At 40.5% G+C, this 16,583-nt stretch overlaps 1 protein-coding gene across 2 annotated transcripts in view; it reads left to right on the forward strand.

Moving 5' to 3' along the window:
* Positions 1–16,583, forward strand: part of ANKS1A (ankyrin repeat and sterile alpha motif domain containing 1A) — a 175,416-nt gene that overhangs the window by 63,775 nt on the left and 95,058 nt on the right. For both annotated transcript variants that reach the window (XM_012721321.1, XM_004673408.2), the window contains exons 2-3: positions 8,572–8,652; positions 10,411–10,567. In XM_012721321.1, the coding sequence (XP_012576775.1) occupies positions 8,572–8,652; positions 10,411–10,567 (238 nt within the window). The remainder of the gene's footprint in view (positions 1–8,571; positions 8,653–10,410; positions 10,568–16,583) is intronic.

Raw genomic sequence — 16,583 nt, forward strand, 5'->3', positions numbered from 1 at the left:
TGCTGAGGGAAGCAGCAAGTGGGTCAGGAGAGGTCTGCCGCGCCATGTGGTCACCTCCAGGGCAGGCGGGAATTGAACTCATGAGGAAGTGGCTTTAGCTTCTCAGTGCTGTGCTTTAACCCGCTGCACCACCAGGGAGAACCATGTATGGTAATTTTTTAAAAAAATATTTTATTAATTTATGCATATAGAAATGGGGTATAGGCCAGATGTGCAGGGGCCTCTATTTTCATTATAATGCCTCTCCCTACCTTCTGTTCTTCATAATGCCCCTTTGTTGAGGGCTCACTGTTTTCATAGAATAAATCTGACTTCCCCTGACTGGGCACAGGAGTAATTGTCTACTGGATGCCGTGGGTATGGCTGGAGGCTTGAAAATCTGATGCCCCTTGCAAAGAATTTGTACCAAATCCCACCTTATCCCTGGTCACCTCTGTCACCTGGTACATCTCATCCCTGAGCCCACCCTGGATCTGTGTGTGACTTGCCATATCCATCTGTCTACCAGGGCATTCATTTTTTCAGTTCTATAATTTGCCTAATTTTCATCTTCTGAAAATGTTGCTATTTTATGTTCACTCTTATCTTTCTTTTTCCTCCTCTCCCCCGTCATTTTAATGGGGCTTAGGAATGAGTAGAAATAAAAATATGTTTTTATTTTTCCCAGTTTACTAGAATTACTTTGGCATTGACTTAGGGGTTTTGTATCTGTAAGTTTTGTGTTTTTCCAAAGATCACAAGCTTTGACAACAGGGTGTTTATATAGTCTCCTTGTTAAATCTCTCCTTTTACTCTCTACGGTTAAGTATCTAGAAAGTGATTTAGTAAGGATGTGTCAAATTCATTTGAGTAAGATGAAGTCTTGAAAGTTAGACCAACTTTGGACAACATTTCATTGTGTTGGAAAACTGCCAGCCTTCTCTGAAGTTCAGAGATAAATTTGCCTTTGCAAGGACAACTCAAAGAGGAAAAGTTAATCCTTTGAACTTTAGTTTTATAACCTGTAAGAAATAAAACTTTGTTACTCCATAATAAAGTAGTAAGGGTCAAATACAGGTAGCATGCATTTGAACATTGCCTTATTTATTTATTAACATTGCCATTTAATTTTTTAAGATTTATTTTTATTTATACATACAAGAACTGGGGTATAGGCCAGAGATATGGGGGTCAGGGGGTTGTGAGAAAATTCACCAGAGACAGAGTAGGGAGCAGAAAAGGTAGATCTACTGAAATACACTGCTGAGGGGAGCAATGGGTAAGACAGGAGAGGTCTGCTGTGCCATGTGCATCAGCTCCCTGACCGGAAATGGAACTCAGGCTGCAATTGTGATAGACTTAACACTTAGGTCACCAGGGAGGCCCAACATTACCATTTTTTTTTTTTAAGACTTATTGATGCATACAAGAACTGGGGTACAGAGCAGAGGCACAGGGAGTAAGAGGATTCACCAGAGACAGAGTGGGGAACAGAACAGGTGGATTGACTGAAACATTCCACTGAGGAGGGTAGGGCATGAGACAGGAGAGGTCTGCTAGGCCATATGGGTCACCTCTCTGGTGGCAGGGGATGGAACTCATAATGCAATGGTTGTAGATAGCTTCATAGTGTGTGAGTGTTAAAACCCCTTATACCAACCGAAGGGCTCTCAACATTGTCATTTTTTAAACTAATCTTGTAGCCATGGTATCCTAGGCCTTCACATCTACCTGTTGACTGAACAAACATGGGAGTCCAGATTCATTTCAGCCTCCACTGATGCAAAATAAAACTCTCTCACTCTCCTCCCTTATGTCACACTATCACAATCACAAAACTGAGCAATCCTGTTTTTTTCCCTGGATTTACTTTCTTGTTATCTGCTGAATTTTGGATAATATACCTCAACCCCATTTAGTCATCTGTCTTTTCTTTTGAGTCTGTCCTTTTTCTCCACCCACCTATCCGCTACCTTCATTCTGATCTTCACTTCATGCCTCGATTGCTGACTCCACCTGGGCTCCCTGGGTCTGGTAGCATACTTCTTGTCGACCATTATCTACATACCTACTTAGCACAGTGATTTTATTTTTCAAATTCTCAACTATGTCAGGTCATTCCAACAGTATGATGAATAGCAGGTTGGTCATCTAGGTTCCCACCTCCCAGCTGTCAACAGAAGGATTTTCCTAAAACACACCTGAGCATTCTCTGCTCAAAAATTGCCACTGGCATACAGGCCCGTTGATGTAGTGCCCTGCCCCCACTGCGTCTTTGCCTTTGCCCCAGTTTGCTGGAGCTGCTCAGTGGCTCTTGAATTTGGGTGTTTCTCTTCCTTTATTCTGCTTCACCAATTCCTTCTGAGTTGTAAGGCTCAGCTGAAGTGTCTCTTCTGCAAAGCCTCCTTATTTCTATTTCCCCATGAGCTACCCTTTGCATGCTTCACCAAGGAAGCTGTATAAATAGCGGAGTGACCAAATGAATCAAGCTTACTGTCAGCCCAGAACCACTTTCAGATATCATTCCATTGCAGTATCTGATCCCATAATTAATCACTGGTGAAAATGGACTGGGCACTTTGGTTCCAACTTAGGGGTCTTCAGTCTCTGTGTTTTATATGCAGACCTCTCAAATGCAGTGTTCTTGTATGTCCCATTAAGTGATTGTTACCATTTTTAGTGGATATAAGTATGGCAGGTTCATTAAACTGCTTAGAGACCACACCACACTGGGCTAGCCAGTGGGTAACTGAATGCTAGAAGTTGTAAACTGGTGACCGTGGGCCAATTCACTGCATGGTGATGTGTTCTTGGAAACATGAAGAACTCCCTTGAAGAGTATAAATACAGAGATGCAGCATAAAGATTTCACTGTGGCTCAAGGTCAAATATGGCAAGTGCTATGGCAAAGATGTCGTACATGATCTGGAAAATCTGAGAAGGTATAATGAAGAAAGGCATCATGAGTCAGAAGACCTGTGAGCTGGCCTTTTTTTTTTGTCAGACAGAATAAGCTTTTCAGCGTATCTTTTGCTGTCCTTATTTGACTTACAGAAACTTTAAGCAGTTTTGCCAGGCCTGAGGATTAAATAAATTTAAATGTGGATGTTGATGAACCTTTACATCAGGTATGAGAAACCCTGACTTGACCTTCCACTTGAGTCTGACCATCTTGTTTTGGATTTACGAACCTGTGCCTCTGCCTCTGATTTGACTTTCTTTCAGGTTTGACTTTCTATCTTCCTTCCTTTCCTAACACTGTCATTTACCAGAGCCTGGTACATAGATACCTAGAAGGACCTAGACTCACCTCGGATCCTTTGTAAGCCCCATCCTGCAGGCAGAGCTGCCTGCTCCTCCTAATCTCCAAATAGGTGTCAGCGTGTGTCTTCCCACAGCTTTGCACTTGATCTCTTGGCCTGTGTGCTTCAGACACCCACTCATCCCTTCACTTTTTTTCCCTCCCCAAAGCTCACCTTTCTTAGAGAGGTCTGTTCTGAATGCCTTATGTAAGTGTCACTCCTATCACATTTTACCTTCTTACTATGCTCTGTCTGGTTCATTTGCTCGCTTATGACATTTATCACTACGTGGCATCCTATTATGTAATTACTTTTCTGTGGGCTTCCTGTCCTTCCCCCTAGAATTCGAGCACCATGAGGGTAGAGAATTTGTCTTAGCCCATCTGCAGCTGCAGGTCCTAGTACAGTACCTGGTACATAGAGGACACACTTTACCAATTATTTTAGTAGAAGCATGAGTACTCTAGTGCTCAAAGTCTCATTTGGCACCTTGCTCCGTGTAGTTAGCTATGTCTGCATGGTCTGCAAGGCTGGCTCTTTCTTATCAGTACCTACAATTCCATCATGCTGCCTGCCATGAACAGAGAAAGGCTTTGAAGATGGGATCCAAAAGTCACAGGTTCTTAGAAGTCGTGTTCTCCCTTCTCTGCACTGTCTCTCCATGCCTTCTGCCAGTGCTGTTGCTCCTGAGGCATGCCTTCAGCATCACGTGTCCATGCAGTTGAGTTGCTGTGACATGTCTTAGGCCCTCTCACCACAATGGTGTTAAATTAATGTGAGCCAGTTTAGTACTAGTTTCCGTGAGCCATTTAAGTCCAGGGCCGCTAATCACAATAGCGTTTAACTAAGCAGAGGCAGTGATTTGAAGGGTTAAGTGATTTATCCAAGACTTCACAACTGACAAGTAGCAGATTTTGCAAATCTTGAAGTTAGATCTGCTTCTTACTGCAGAGCCCAAGCTCTTAACCTAGTTTGCTTTTTGCAGGATTTCTGTGACTGCTCTAAGACCCATCCAGCTCACTTTGAGGGTATGTTGGGCAAGCCAAGGTACCATTGCATTTCTGCACAATCAGTACAAGTTAGCCTTGACTTAGGGCTCTCCTGGACCTTTTTGATTTTGTTTTTTCCCCTGATTCTCTTGGTCCTTTGTATTCTGCTTTTGTTTGGTGCTGAGCAACTCTTTGGGACTTACTGTTTTAGAAAAACTTAATAGGACAACTGTGATAGGGAGGAAGACTTAGATTGTAAATAGCTCTTTTCTTGGGCTGCCAGAAAGGAAGAAACTTGGGTGGAGGGGGATGTTACTACCATCCTGTCTGAAGCTAAAATTCCAAGCAAAGACATTACAGTTCTCCATTTTCATTTAGGCTTCATTTAATATGTTTGCCTTTTCTCAACATTTCTAGATGGACATTTAGAGCAAATGCTAATGGGAAGTAAGAGGGTGGGAAGGCCTTGCTAGTTGTAAATATTGCTGCTTTATGTAGGAAAGTTCTTCTCTTTCTTCCTTGTCTTTTCTAATTGTTTTGAGGGAGCTCTTAGTGTTGGTATAGGGTATCCAAATTTAATCACCTCTAAACCATGAGGTAAAAGTTAGAAAATGACAGAAGGCTCTTTCAATTCTGTCTTTTTGTTAAAAGCAGGGACAGTTTCAGTCTTATTCACAAGGTTACTTTGCGACCTGCTTTGAGATGGTTGAAGAGAGATTTATGAAGTACTAAGAGCTGACAGGCCTGTGCTCCCGACTGCTTTTACCATGTGGGTGATTTCCTCTTTCCTAACTCCCGTTGGCTTAGTCCAGCCATCTTGCTGTTGAATTATGGATGGCCTCATATTACTGCACGCTCACTTCATCTTGTCATCCTAGTTAGATCGTAAAATCCTTGTTTGGCCAAGTGCCAAGAGTTCCATAAATGGGAGCTTGTGATTTGGAGCAAATAATTTGGTGTTGGATTCTTAGTGTCACATATTTTATAATAGAGCAATGATTTTTTGTCTTGTGAAGCAACTTGAAAATCAGTATGGACACGGAACCTCTAGATTTTCTAGACCTATTTCCCTTTACATCATTTGAACCCATGTTTAGGCACAGGCTTTATATATGTATATAGTGGTTTAGAAAATCAGCTCATTACACATGTGGGACAAAGAGATATGATGGCCTTACCTCCATGTTCAAAGGTGCTATAGGAGATCGTGCTTCATGAGGGATGGGGTACCAGGCACCACCTCAGGCTCCTGACCTTGCGGCAACATCCTCAGTATTCAGTGAGGAACAAGAAACCTAGAAACCAAAGCACACATATCCTATCCTCTCACTTCAAATGTTCCAGAAGATTTTAAACTTAATGTTCGTTAAGGTGGCCATGTCATACATTTACTATCGTTTATTGACATTTCCGTGGCTTCTTGTTGTCTTTTCCCTATGCATAGATTTTTTCTTTCCTTTGAAAAATTAAACATGACTGCAAGAGTGCATCCTTGTTGTAAAAGTTTTAAAGTGTGTGGTAGAACCTAAAGCAGAGCATGGAAGGCCATCCTTACCATTCTGCCGTGTGCCAAGCACACCTTTCCTTCCCCAGAGATGACCTCTGTCAACACAAGGGGAGCACTCTTTGAATTGCTGTCTACATTCAGATGTGTGTAGTGACAATTACACTAACAGAAATGGGGGTGCACATTTTGTGTACTAGACAATGGCTTTTCCTTCAATTATTCATGAAACATAGTATGTCTTGGGAATTTTTTTCTTTTTCTTCTTTTTTTAAAGATTTATTTATTTATGCATACAGAACTCTGGGGTACAGGTCAGAGGTGCAGGGTAAGAGGATTCACCAGAGTCAGAGTGGGGAGCAGAGTAGGCAGATTGACAAAGTACACTGCTGAGGGGAGCAGCGGGGGAGACTGGAGAGGTCTGCTGAGCAATATGTGGGTCACTTTCCTGGCTGAGGATGGAACTTAGGACTTTGCAGAGATAGTGCTGAGACTTAACCCCTAGGCTACCAGGGAGGCCCTAAGGGAATCTTTCTGTGTTAGACATATAGGTCTAACTTGTTTCCTTTCCTTTGTTCTTGTTAGTGGTTATGCAATAACTCATTTTTTGGGTGTACCTGTACTGAACTCTCACCTAGCAGACATTAAGTTTTTAGTATTTCCTCTTACGGTGGAGCAGTCCCTTACAAGCATGTGTTTTTGTGCACATGTGTGAGAGTTTCTGTTGGATGGCTGCCTGGAAGTGGAAGTGCTGGCTCCAGTGAATGCCTATTTTTGGTTTGGGTGGATGCTGCCAAATTGTCTTCCCAAAGGAAATTTACCAGTTTAAACTCATACCAGTGGTATTTAAGAGTGCTTGTTTCCCTGATATTTATAAACACTTTATAATGTAATTCTTTCCATTTGTGTGAGTCTACTAAAAGAACTTGCATTCTTCTTGGTTGTGTCTGTAGATTTGATTTTGTCTGATTTCTGCCTTTGAGGAATTCTTCAATATACTCAGTGGAACTTGGTGATATTATTCTCTTGAGCTGAACTACCCATCTGTCTGTCTGTTTGATTATGTCTATGGTGTAGGGTGTTTCTGTTACATTATAGAACTTTTGACAGGAGATAAACTTGTTAGCTCAGTTTACAATCCTGATAAGTGTCCCTTATAGATTCTTTTTATATAGTATTTACAATTATTTCTTTTTTCTCTTTAATATTATACTGTAACCTCATTGCTCTCTTATTTTTTAAAAAGGCTTATTTATTTATGCATATAGAACTGGGGTACAGGCCAGAGGTACAGGGGATGAGAGGATTCACCAGAGACAGAGTAAGGAGCAGAACAGGCAGATGTACTGAAATACACTGCTGAGGGGAGCAGTGGGTGGATCAGGAGAGGTCTGCCATGCCATGTGGGTCACCTCCCTGGCCGGAGTTCTACAGTGACTGCAGTAGCTTCATAGTGCTGTGCTTTCAAACCATTGTGCCATCAAGGAGGGTCCCATTACTCTCTTATTATATAACAATATAAAGTAGGATATGATATTCTACTCTGTACATACACTATAATAATAATAATTTCTCTTACCGATAGACTTTTTGGGCTTTTCCCAGAATTTTATTGTTATTAGTAATGCTATTTCCAGCATCAGAACATGAATGATCTAGGCCCAGATGGTTTTACTGGGGATCCCTAATGATATTAGTGTTCTATCTCAATGATTTTGTGAATAACAAAATGAATGCAAAGCTACGCAGCTGATATGTGACCCAAACTGACACTGATACTATCCAGTGCAGTAAGACAAAAAGCAAAAACTTTAGTCCAGCCTCATTTATGTGTGCAGATGCAAAAATCCCCCAGGTGGATACTCTTGAGATTTGACCATAGTGGATAATGTCAAATTCCAGAAATAAAAAGAATGGTTCAGTATTAAGAAGCCTATTGATGACAGCATATTCATTGGTTTAATGTGGAAAACTGTAGTGGTCTGAGAGGTGCAGAAATGCAATTAATGTAAACAACTATTTCCAATAATACTTTTAAAAGGAGGAAAACCAAGATACTTCCTTTACATGTTATAGAGTGTCCATATCAAACTAACTGCCAGCAACGTTAGGGGCATTCTCATCAAAACCTAGGACAAAACAAAGTTGTCCTCTGCTATTTAACTTCTGAAGTCTGGCCTGTGCAGAAAGATGTGAAACAGAAATAAGAATTAAGTTTTTAAAAAGCAAATAAGATGGTATTTCAGCTTTTCTAGCATGGCATTTCTGGTTCAAGTAAGGCATTCAAATTGTAGATTGTCCAGTTGTTCTTTTTATTATCAATAAAACACAGTCACAAAGAAAGACAAAATTGCTTCTTGTACCTTAACACATGTATGGTGGTGCTTTCGTTATTGTGGGTTCTTTCGTCTTCCTTCTTGCTGGTCAAATTGTCCTGGTTTTCTGATCTTTCTTGAGGCTTTTCCTTAGACTTGAATCAGGAGTATAGAGGTGAATATGATTGGCTGGGTGGTTTGGTTCAATGATATTTTTGATGACCTTTCAAAGAGCTGGGAATATTCAGCGGCACAAGTCTCCAACTGAGTGAATAAGGAAGTTGCAGTTGAGAAGAGTGCAGAAGAACAAGTTCTTAAGTGATGACACTGTTGTCTGACATTTAAATCCTTGTCCAGCTGCTTTCCTTTATCAGGATTCATGTGGAAATAGCCAGTTTGGCTAAACACCACACAGATTTTTTTCCAAGCAGCTAGTTGTCTCTAAACTTGGTTTATGACTTCATCTTTCTCTTCCCCCTTAGCATCTGGAGAGGGCCAAACGTGAACTGTGTTGACAGCACTGGGTATACGCCTTTGCACCATGCTGCTCTGAATGGCCATAAGTAAGTATTAACGTGCTGCATTTCTGGTTTTGGGCTTTTTTGTTTTTTTTTTTTCATTCTTGTAAAGGATTACTAAATTGTGACACTGAGGAACAGAGAAGAACAAATGAAATTCAGTCCCTCCAGAATCCCTGTGTACTGTATAATTTCAACACCTTTATCCACCCTCCAGAAACCTTTAACCAGAGGTTAAGTTTTACCTTTTCTAGTGTGTGTCCTTTTCCCCAACTGAATTGGTGCAAGGTCACACAGTGATCTGAATATGAAGATCTAATTTGGGGCATCCCTATCCTAGAGGGGCTGGGTTACCTGTTAGGTACCTGTTAGGCAACCCAGTCCATTTATAAACTGAAAATAGATTGAATGGTCATGAGCAACTTTCCTTCTGTTAAAGTAGTTGTTTATGTTTACTCTTTGTGCTTACCATTTCCTCATCACATTAGCCTACTAGATAACAAGAATCCTTTTTAAGGGAAAAACACATTTGCATAATACGGCCTACTTAATTCTCTTAAATGTAGGGAGATTTTTTTAGGAATCATGGGTTTGTGTGGAGAATTCTGTGGCGAAGAAGTGCACTGGGGGAGTTGAGAGGAGGCAGTATAGTTTAAGTGATTGGAAGCCCAAAAGGGTGCAGCCCTTCAAGTGCACGGATAGGCAGGGTTGTGGAGCATAGTGAGTCAATTTGCCAGGATGTGAAAGAACAGAAACCAGAGTGTAACAAAATCGAGGGTATGAAGGGAGCTTGGTAGAGATTTCTGTCAGACCTGAGCGTTAGAAGTTTAGTTTTTATGAGAAGGGATTAGTGAAGAAATTTTAACTTTTTCTGAGTAAGGAGTGGGAGCCTTCAACTTTGTGCAATATCTGGCCCAGCCTAATTAAATCCAGTGTGCCAGAGAGAGGCAGTAATTGTTTCCTTCTACATTAGACTTTTCTAAAACATACTGGATTTTGATCATTGTCTTTTTGCAGCCTCTTAGATAAAGCTAACAACAGCCTCTTCCCCCATTAAATCATGGAGTAACCTGAATTACCTCATAATTCATAAATGAATCCATGGCGATTCTTCCCTGCTTAAAAAAATGGAGTAACCTGAATTAAAGTGAATCTTAAATGACTGTAGCTTATTAACCAGGTTCATCTCCAGATGCTGTTTTTATTTCCAGTGGGAATTTTCTTTGACCTCATGTGCATGGGGATAATTACACACTTGTATCTGCTTAATTAGTGGTGTCACAAAGAAGAAAGCTCAATCCTCCATTCTGGACATACAGATGATACTGTGTGTTTTAGGCTCATGTTTGCAATAATTTCAATATTGCTCTACTTGTTCACTTTCAGCTCCCACATCACGAAATGTTCTGAATAATGTGATGAATAATATTTGTCTTGCATGACTACTATTATGTAAATTCTGTCCCTGAATACTATTTAAACATCACAAACAGGGAAACATTGCAAGGTTTAGACAAGGGGACCAGACATTTTCAAAATAATGGAAAATAGATGATCTAGAAAGCTTAGATAAACAAGGAGGGGTAAGTCAGTGTAGTGTGACTCAAGATGACTCTGCTGCACATCAACAGCTGCACTTGTAGCTCTGAGTCAAAGGAAGAGCCTGGGCAGTCAGCTCAGAAGAGATAGGGGAGCCTGGTGAGATACCATCCATGAAGGGACTTTGTGCTGTACAAATGGAGAGAGCTATTATTAGGAAAGACTTCTGGGTTCTGCGACTCATGATTGATTTTTGCCTTTTAGGGATGTAGTCGAGGTTCTCCTGAGGAATGATGCGCTGACCAACGTGGCTGATTCTAAAGGCTGTTACCCTCTGCACTTGGCAGCCTGGAAAGGAGATGCCCAGATAGTGCGGTTGCTCATCCATCAAGGGCCCTCACACACCAGAGTCAATGAACAGGTTGGAAGACTGGAAAGTGCTCTTCATTCAGCTACAGCGAGACTTTGGTAGCCCCATCACCATCTCAGTCCCATAGCTCAGAGAACCAGTAGTTCCCTCCTTCTAGTAGTTACCCTCAGAGCATCAGGGAAATTCTGCCTATTAGGGTGCATTTGAGTCATGCAGATTCAGAATAGTGCTGTAATAAAAATACAAATACTTAATGTACCAGATTTTAAATAATGTAAATAAGTCTTGTAAAATTGTTCAGAGTCAAAGTAAAGGGCTTGATTAATTATTAACTGTGCTTAAGTCATCATCATGGCAATGCAACATTAGCTGGTAAACAGAAAAGCTCTCTGTATGTCACTACTGTGGGAACCATGCTGGTGTGTTTCATCCATCCGAACTTGCAGATGTGGAAGTACTTGTGCTAGTGCTGAAGCATGGTTGCACAAAACCATGAACGGAGAGCATGTCCCTGACATGTGCGCATCCTCATTCCAGAGTGGGTTTGCTTTGACAGTGGAGAGAGAATGCTTAGAAAATAAGAAAATAAGTTCCAATAGCCATGGATTGAGGTGCCCTGAGACTTCATTTTCTTTATAATTATTCTTTGGGGGAGCGTTCTGCTTAGATTATGCAATTTCTAAACAAAATTGTTATAAAATACATCTCCCTGTAGTTTGGATTTGAGAGATGAGCTTTCCCTATATGACACGCCACTCCCTGTTTTTTCTTCTCAACTGAGCAGCTATGTTTCTTCTCAGTTGCTTGAATGAGAGAGATGTGATTCTTCCTTAGTAATCCTAGCCCTATTTTTCTAATGACTTCACTGAGAAGATTGTTCAATTATCTGTAGGATTAGATCAGAATTATTCCTTAGAAAATAAGAGTGCATTCTGGTAAGTCCATCTGCCAGCATACCCCATGTCAGTTCTCAGTGAGCTGTTCAGAGCATGGCTTAGGTTCAGAAAGGGCAGCTTCCCTCCGAGGTGTGAGAAAAGAAATACAGTGCTCCCAGTTCTTGAATTGGAGTTGATATATATATATGTGTATATATATAACTGTTACTCAGCTTCTCTTTCCCCTCCAGGCTGTGTTTTATGTATAGGTAAGCAAAAGACATTTAATATCATCAATGAGGATGTTTGTTTTATAACATTAGGAATGAAAATTGTCTCTTTAGAATTGTGTCTTTAGAGTCTGAATGTGGTTTATTCCTCCTGGCTAAAGCGGTTAGCTTCTATCTGGAGGAAATTTACAAGGATTTTCGCTTTTAACTAATATTCCTCAAGTTGAGAAAACTAATCACCATTAAAGCCTTTCTCATTTAAGACATTTTCAGCAACCATTCTAATCCTGTCTTTGCTCACTTTGGCCTTGGAACACAGCTGCTTGGATTTTTGAGCCACACTAGTGTGGCTTGAGCTTGTCCAGCTCACAGCCGCTTCCTGCCTGGAGCATCCACTGATAGACCCTGCGCTCTGAATATCTATCTGCAGGCAGGTGGGTGGGAGGAGAAGGCAATGGGAAGAACTCTGCTATAGCTTGAAGAAGCTAATGGATCTAGGTAGTAGTTACACGCAATACTCTCATTTATTTAAAAACCATTAATATGGGTCCAGTTAAATGCCTGAATCTGGGGGTGACGAGTGCCATGCTCTGAAGGTTGTCTTCCCCATTAATATTCTTTTGAGGCACCAGAGACATCAGAGTTGCTCTAGTGTTGGGACCCTTAGGGCTGTGCATTGCTTTGATATATTTCATCCATTTTACCATCACATTTTCTTTTCCTCTCCTTTTTGTAGAATGCTCTTGAAATCAAAGAACTCAAAAAGTACGGCCCTTTTGACCCTTATATCAATGCCAAGGTGTGTACTTTACTGTCAGGATTTCTCTGCATCATTTCTCCAGGCTACACTTTCTCTCTGGCCCTCTTTGTCTTCCTCTCTTGTCCACTCAGGCTCCTCATCACACTCATTGCTGTCTGCTCCTGCCCGTCTGCTTTTGGCCTGTCTGAGACTGGGAAAAGGCAGCTTCAGCGTTTTTGTTTTTTTTTAAATCCCTATGAATTCTGGAACAGTTCGGCACTTTTCTGGGAATGTCTGAAAAGTTTAGAAATGGGGAAAAATAAGGGATGTAGTATAGGTTTGATTTATACTTGTGATTTTGAAGATCATTGAAATTGAAAAAAGAAAAATGCTTTTAAAAGATGTCAAATTAGCTTCTTATAAGCACAGAATATGATTAAATTGTACTTCTGGGTTTTACAGGTTTTTACAGCTTTTTGTGTTTCTTTTGAAGTGACATCTGATTTTCAATAGCTGTGGTGGAGTGTGAGGGAAGAAGCATGGGTGACTCCATTTTATTCTTAAAAGCTGTCACTGATGGCTGGCATCTCATCTCTTTGAGCTCTTGCATTTCTTCCTGGGGCTCTCAAACTGGGTTCCTTATCCCCCAGCCATTAGCTTCTCTCTCTGCTTGACCCTTTGAACACTCTGAAGTAATAGGAAAAAACATTGTAGAGCCAAGCAGGGCACTTGCTGAGTCCCTCGCCTGGTGAGGCCAGAACAAGAAATGGTCTGATAGGCCTGATGATAAACAGCCCAGGCCTCCATCACAGAGGGAGGCAGAGTTTATGGGTTAGGTGATGGCAGTAGCCTCTTTCCTCAGTGCTCTCACCTGCTGTTTTTGATCCAATTTTCATTCAGACGAGGCTTGTTTTTTGGCACCACTCTGGCCTATCGTTGAGTCACTGCATTATTCACATGATTCATCTTTCACTTGTTCCAAACACAACAGACTCAGGGAAGGGAAATCTAAGGTACTTCTGCACAAGGTGAATACTTCATATTTTTCTTTGAGAAATACTGATTTAGCAAGTGAGGCTCCTTACTGGAATTTTCTTTTTTATTTTTGGAAGTAGTATGATAGAGTGGAAAACTCATAGGTCATAGTCTTTCAAGTCAGATCTGAGTTGGAATCCTGGGTTGCTGATTATCAGTTTTGGTGACTTGAACAGGTTATTTAATTTTTCTCTGAGCCTTAGTGTCCTTTTCTGTAAAATGAGGTGTATCATCTGCCTCACTGGATTGTCTTATTAGAGTTTAAATAAGATAATATTATGTAAGATAAATTTTGGCAATTAGCAATATTTGAGATTTGATTTTTACTTTTTTTTTTAATTTATTTTGGGAGTTCTATTTTTAAAAGTATGTACCATGTGGTATTTCTAAAGCTGCATTTTGGACTCTGCTCCAAAAGTGTAGCTTAATGAAACATTGTTCAGTTAGTTTATTCAGGGTTTTTGGGGAGGGGGGGGAGGCGCCTTGAAGTGATTGTTTTCCCACTCGGTGGCTAGTTTAGTTGGCTTATAAGAGCTCTAATTAAAGGGTAAGACTTAGGTTCTTAACAACACATTTTCCTATCCCTTGATTTTGCACACATGAAAGAAAATTAGTCTAAATGGAAGACCATACTTCGCTCTTTGGAAATCCCGCCCTCTGCCTCCACCCTACCACCAACCCAGAGGCTAAACAGTGCTAAGAAAGTAAACATGTCTTAAACTGATTCCAGTCTAACCTCTCCGAATTTTAGCCTGACTCTGTGGGAGTCAGATTTTTATAGGTCTGATTTGCATTTAGGAATGATTTTGTGAAAGTATATTTTTGTGCTAAGGTTGTGCTAAGGCCTATTAGGCATATGTAGAAGTTAAGAAGTCTCAGATGCCTTTCCTGGGAGCTAAGGTAGTTTTCATGGTCTGTCAACAAGCAGACTCGTGGCTCTCAGTAACTCAGTATAAATGTATCCAAATGTAAATTCTTCTCAGTTAAGGTGGACATACTAAAGTTATTTGCCCCATTTAAAATACTTTTAACTTAATCTGAATATCATAAAATGAACAATAGTCAAGTTCATATGAGTAGATTATTTTCGGTACATTTGTAAATAAGTCAGAATCTTAGAGCTAGAAAGGACTTGGAAATTATCTCTGCTTGCTGATGAGCTTGTTTGTTTGATCAGAATCACAAAAAGTTGCAAGAGTGGAATGAACTGCTTTATATTCTTTTCCTAGATTCACAGACCAATAACATTTTGTCACATTTGTTTTCCATCTGTCTGCCCATCTATCTACCTTGTTGTCAATGAAAAACTATCTTAGGTTAAGTCATGGATATCATGATCCTTTAACCCCTCATGCTTCAGCATGTATCACCTGAGAACAGAGACATTTGCTTGTATAACCACAATTATCTAATACAGAATTTGTTCAGATTTCACCGGTTGTCTCAATAATGTCCTTTAGAGCGATTTTTCTTTTTCAGATCCGGAATCCAGGATCATACACAATCTGGAATAATTCCTCAGTCTTTTTAGCATTTTATGACATTGATGTTTTAGCAGTGCACAGGCCAGTTGTCTTGCAGACTGCCCTTCTGTTGCCTGACATTTCCTCGTGATTGGATTCAGGCTTGCACTTTTGGCAGGTCTGCCCTTTTAGTGCATCACATAACAAGGCATGTGATGTCATTTTGTCTCATTCTTGACAATGATAAAGGATTGCTTAGTTAAGTGGCAGCTGCTTAGTTGGTAAGATCTTTAATCCTGGAATTTATTCTTTGATGTGCTACCTTGGCAAGTGTAGGATGTGACTTAGTAGTTACTTGAGGTCCCATGTAATTCCAAAATGAAGCCAGTTTGAGACGGTCTGGTCTAGGTCATTTTCCACCATGAGCAGAAATCCTCTCTTCTTCCTCACCTAAAAGGTGGGCCATCGACCAAGTCTTGTTTGTTTCTCCTTGTAGCAAACAGAATTACCACGTGGCAGCCTCTTACTAGATTCCACTGGTTTTTGGTATCCTAAACTGTTGACATCTGTGTTCCTAGACCTTCTATCTGTTGTTGAGAGTTTGCCTTCCAGAGCATCACAGATTAAGTCTAACTCGTCTTCCACATGATGGACTTGTTTCTCATATTTCTCCTATGTCTTCTAAATTTTCAGTAGACCCAGTTCATACTTTCGTTCCACTTTGGTATGCTCTACGGGCCTATACCATCATTAGTATGGAGGGCTGCCGCCCAGCTCTCCCTGACTTAGTTATCTGTCAGCAGTGGACAAGGATACAATTCGGCCACTCTAAGCATTGAAAAGTGGGGTTTTGAATAGTCCCAGGAGGAGAAAGGCCATAAAAATGTTTACAGTTTTCTGCTGCTTCTAGTTGATGTATATATGTATATATATCACAAATAGAATGAATTTACACATCAATGAGGTCTCCAGGTAGAAAGGTCATAGGTCTTTTTTGTTTTCATTAACATGGTCATGTTCTCAAGATGAGTGATAATGGAGGGGATGTGCAAAGACTTTGAGGAAAATTGGAATATGTAAACTCAAGTCTCCCTCCTCAATTCAGATCCATAGTAATATAGTTCTGCAATTATTGAAGTGCTCTAAGCACCTATAGTATTATTTGGAAGGTGTGAAAGAGAAGGATTCCCTTTGGTTAGTTATCTGTTTTCCTTAGAATCCCTCATATCTCTAGCTCCATGAATAAACATTTACTGACTTCCCACCCTATAGTTGTCAGGCTCAAAGTGGAAGTATTAGTAAGAGCTCAGTGTGATAGCCTAAATAAACAATCAAGAGATGTGGTCACCAGAGACATAAATCCACGGGTATTATGCTTATCAGAATATCTCGCAACATTTTATGACGAAAGCATAAGATGCTTCCTACCCTGTGAATATGAGCATAACATTCTGCAGAGATGTGGGTAGGCCATTTGTAACATAGTCAGGAATTTGACTAGTAGTGATCAAGACCTTACCTTTAGCAAGGCAGCTTTGGGGGAGCTGCTTTTGCTCCGGCCGGGGCGGGGGTGGGGGGGGGCAGAGGACTTTTCTCGTTTTTTCTGCTGAGTAGTTCTAGAGTTTTACAGTTCATTAGGCTCTAATGGATTATTTTATTTTATTTTATTTATAAAACCCAGAAAAGATTATTCTGGTTGTTGGGAGACAACTTGGAAATAAGAGG

This window comes from Condylura cristata, unplaced genomic scaffold (genome assembly GCF_000260355.1).
Source record: "Condylura cristata isolate star-nosed mole 26May11 unplaced genomic scaffold, ConCri1.0 scaffold00001, whole genome shotgun sequence".
In the NCBI taxonomy this organism is placed as follows: Eukaryota; Metazoa; Chordata; class Mammalia; order Eulipotyphla; family Talpidae; genus Condylura; species Condylura cristata.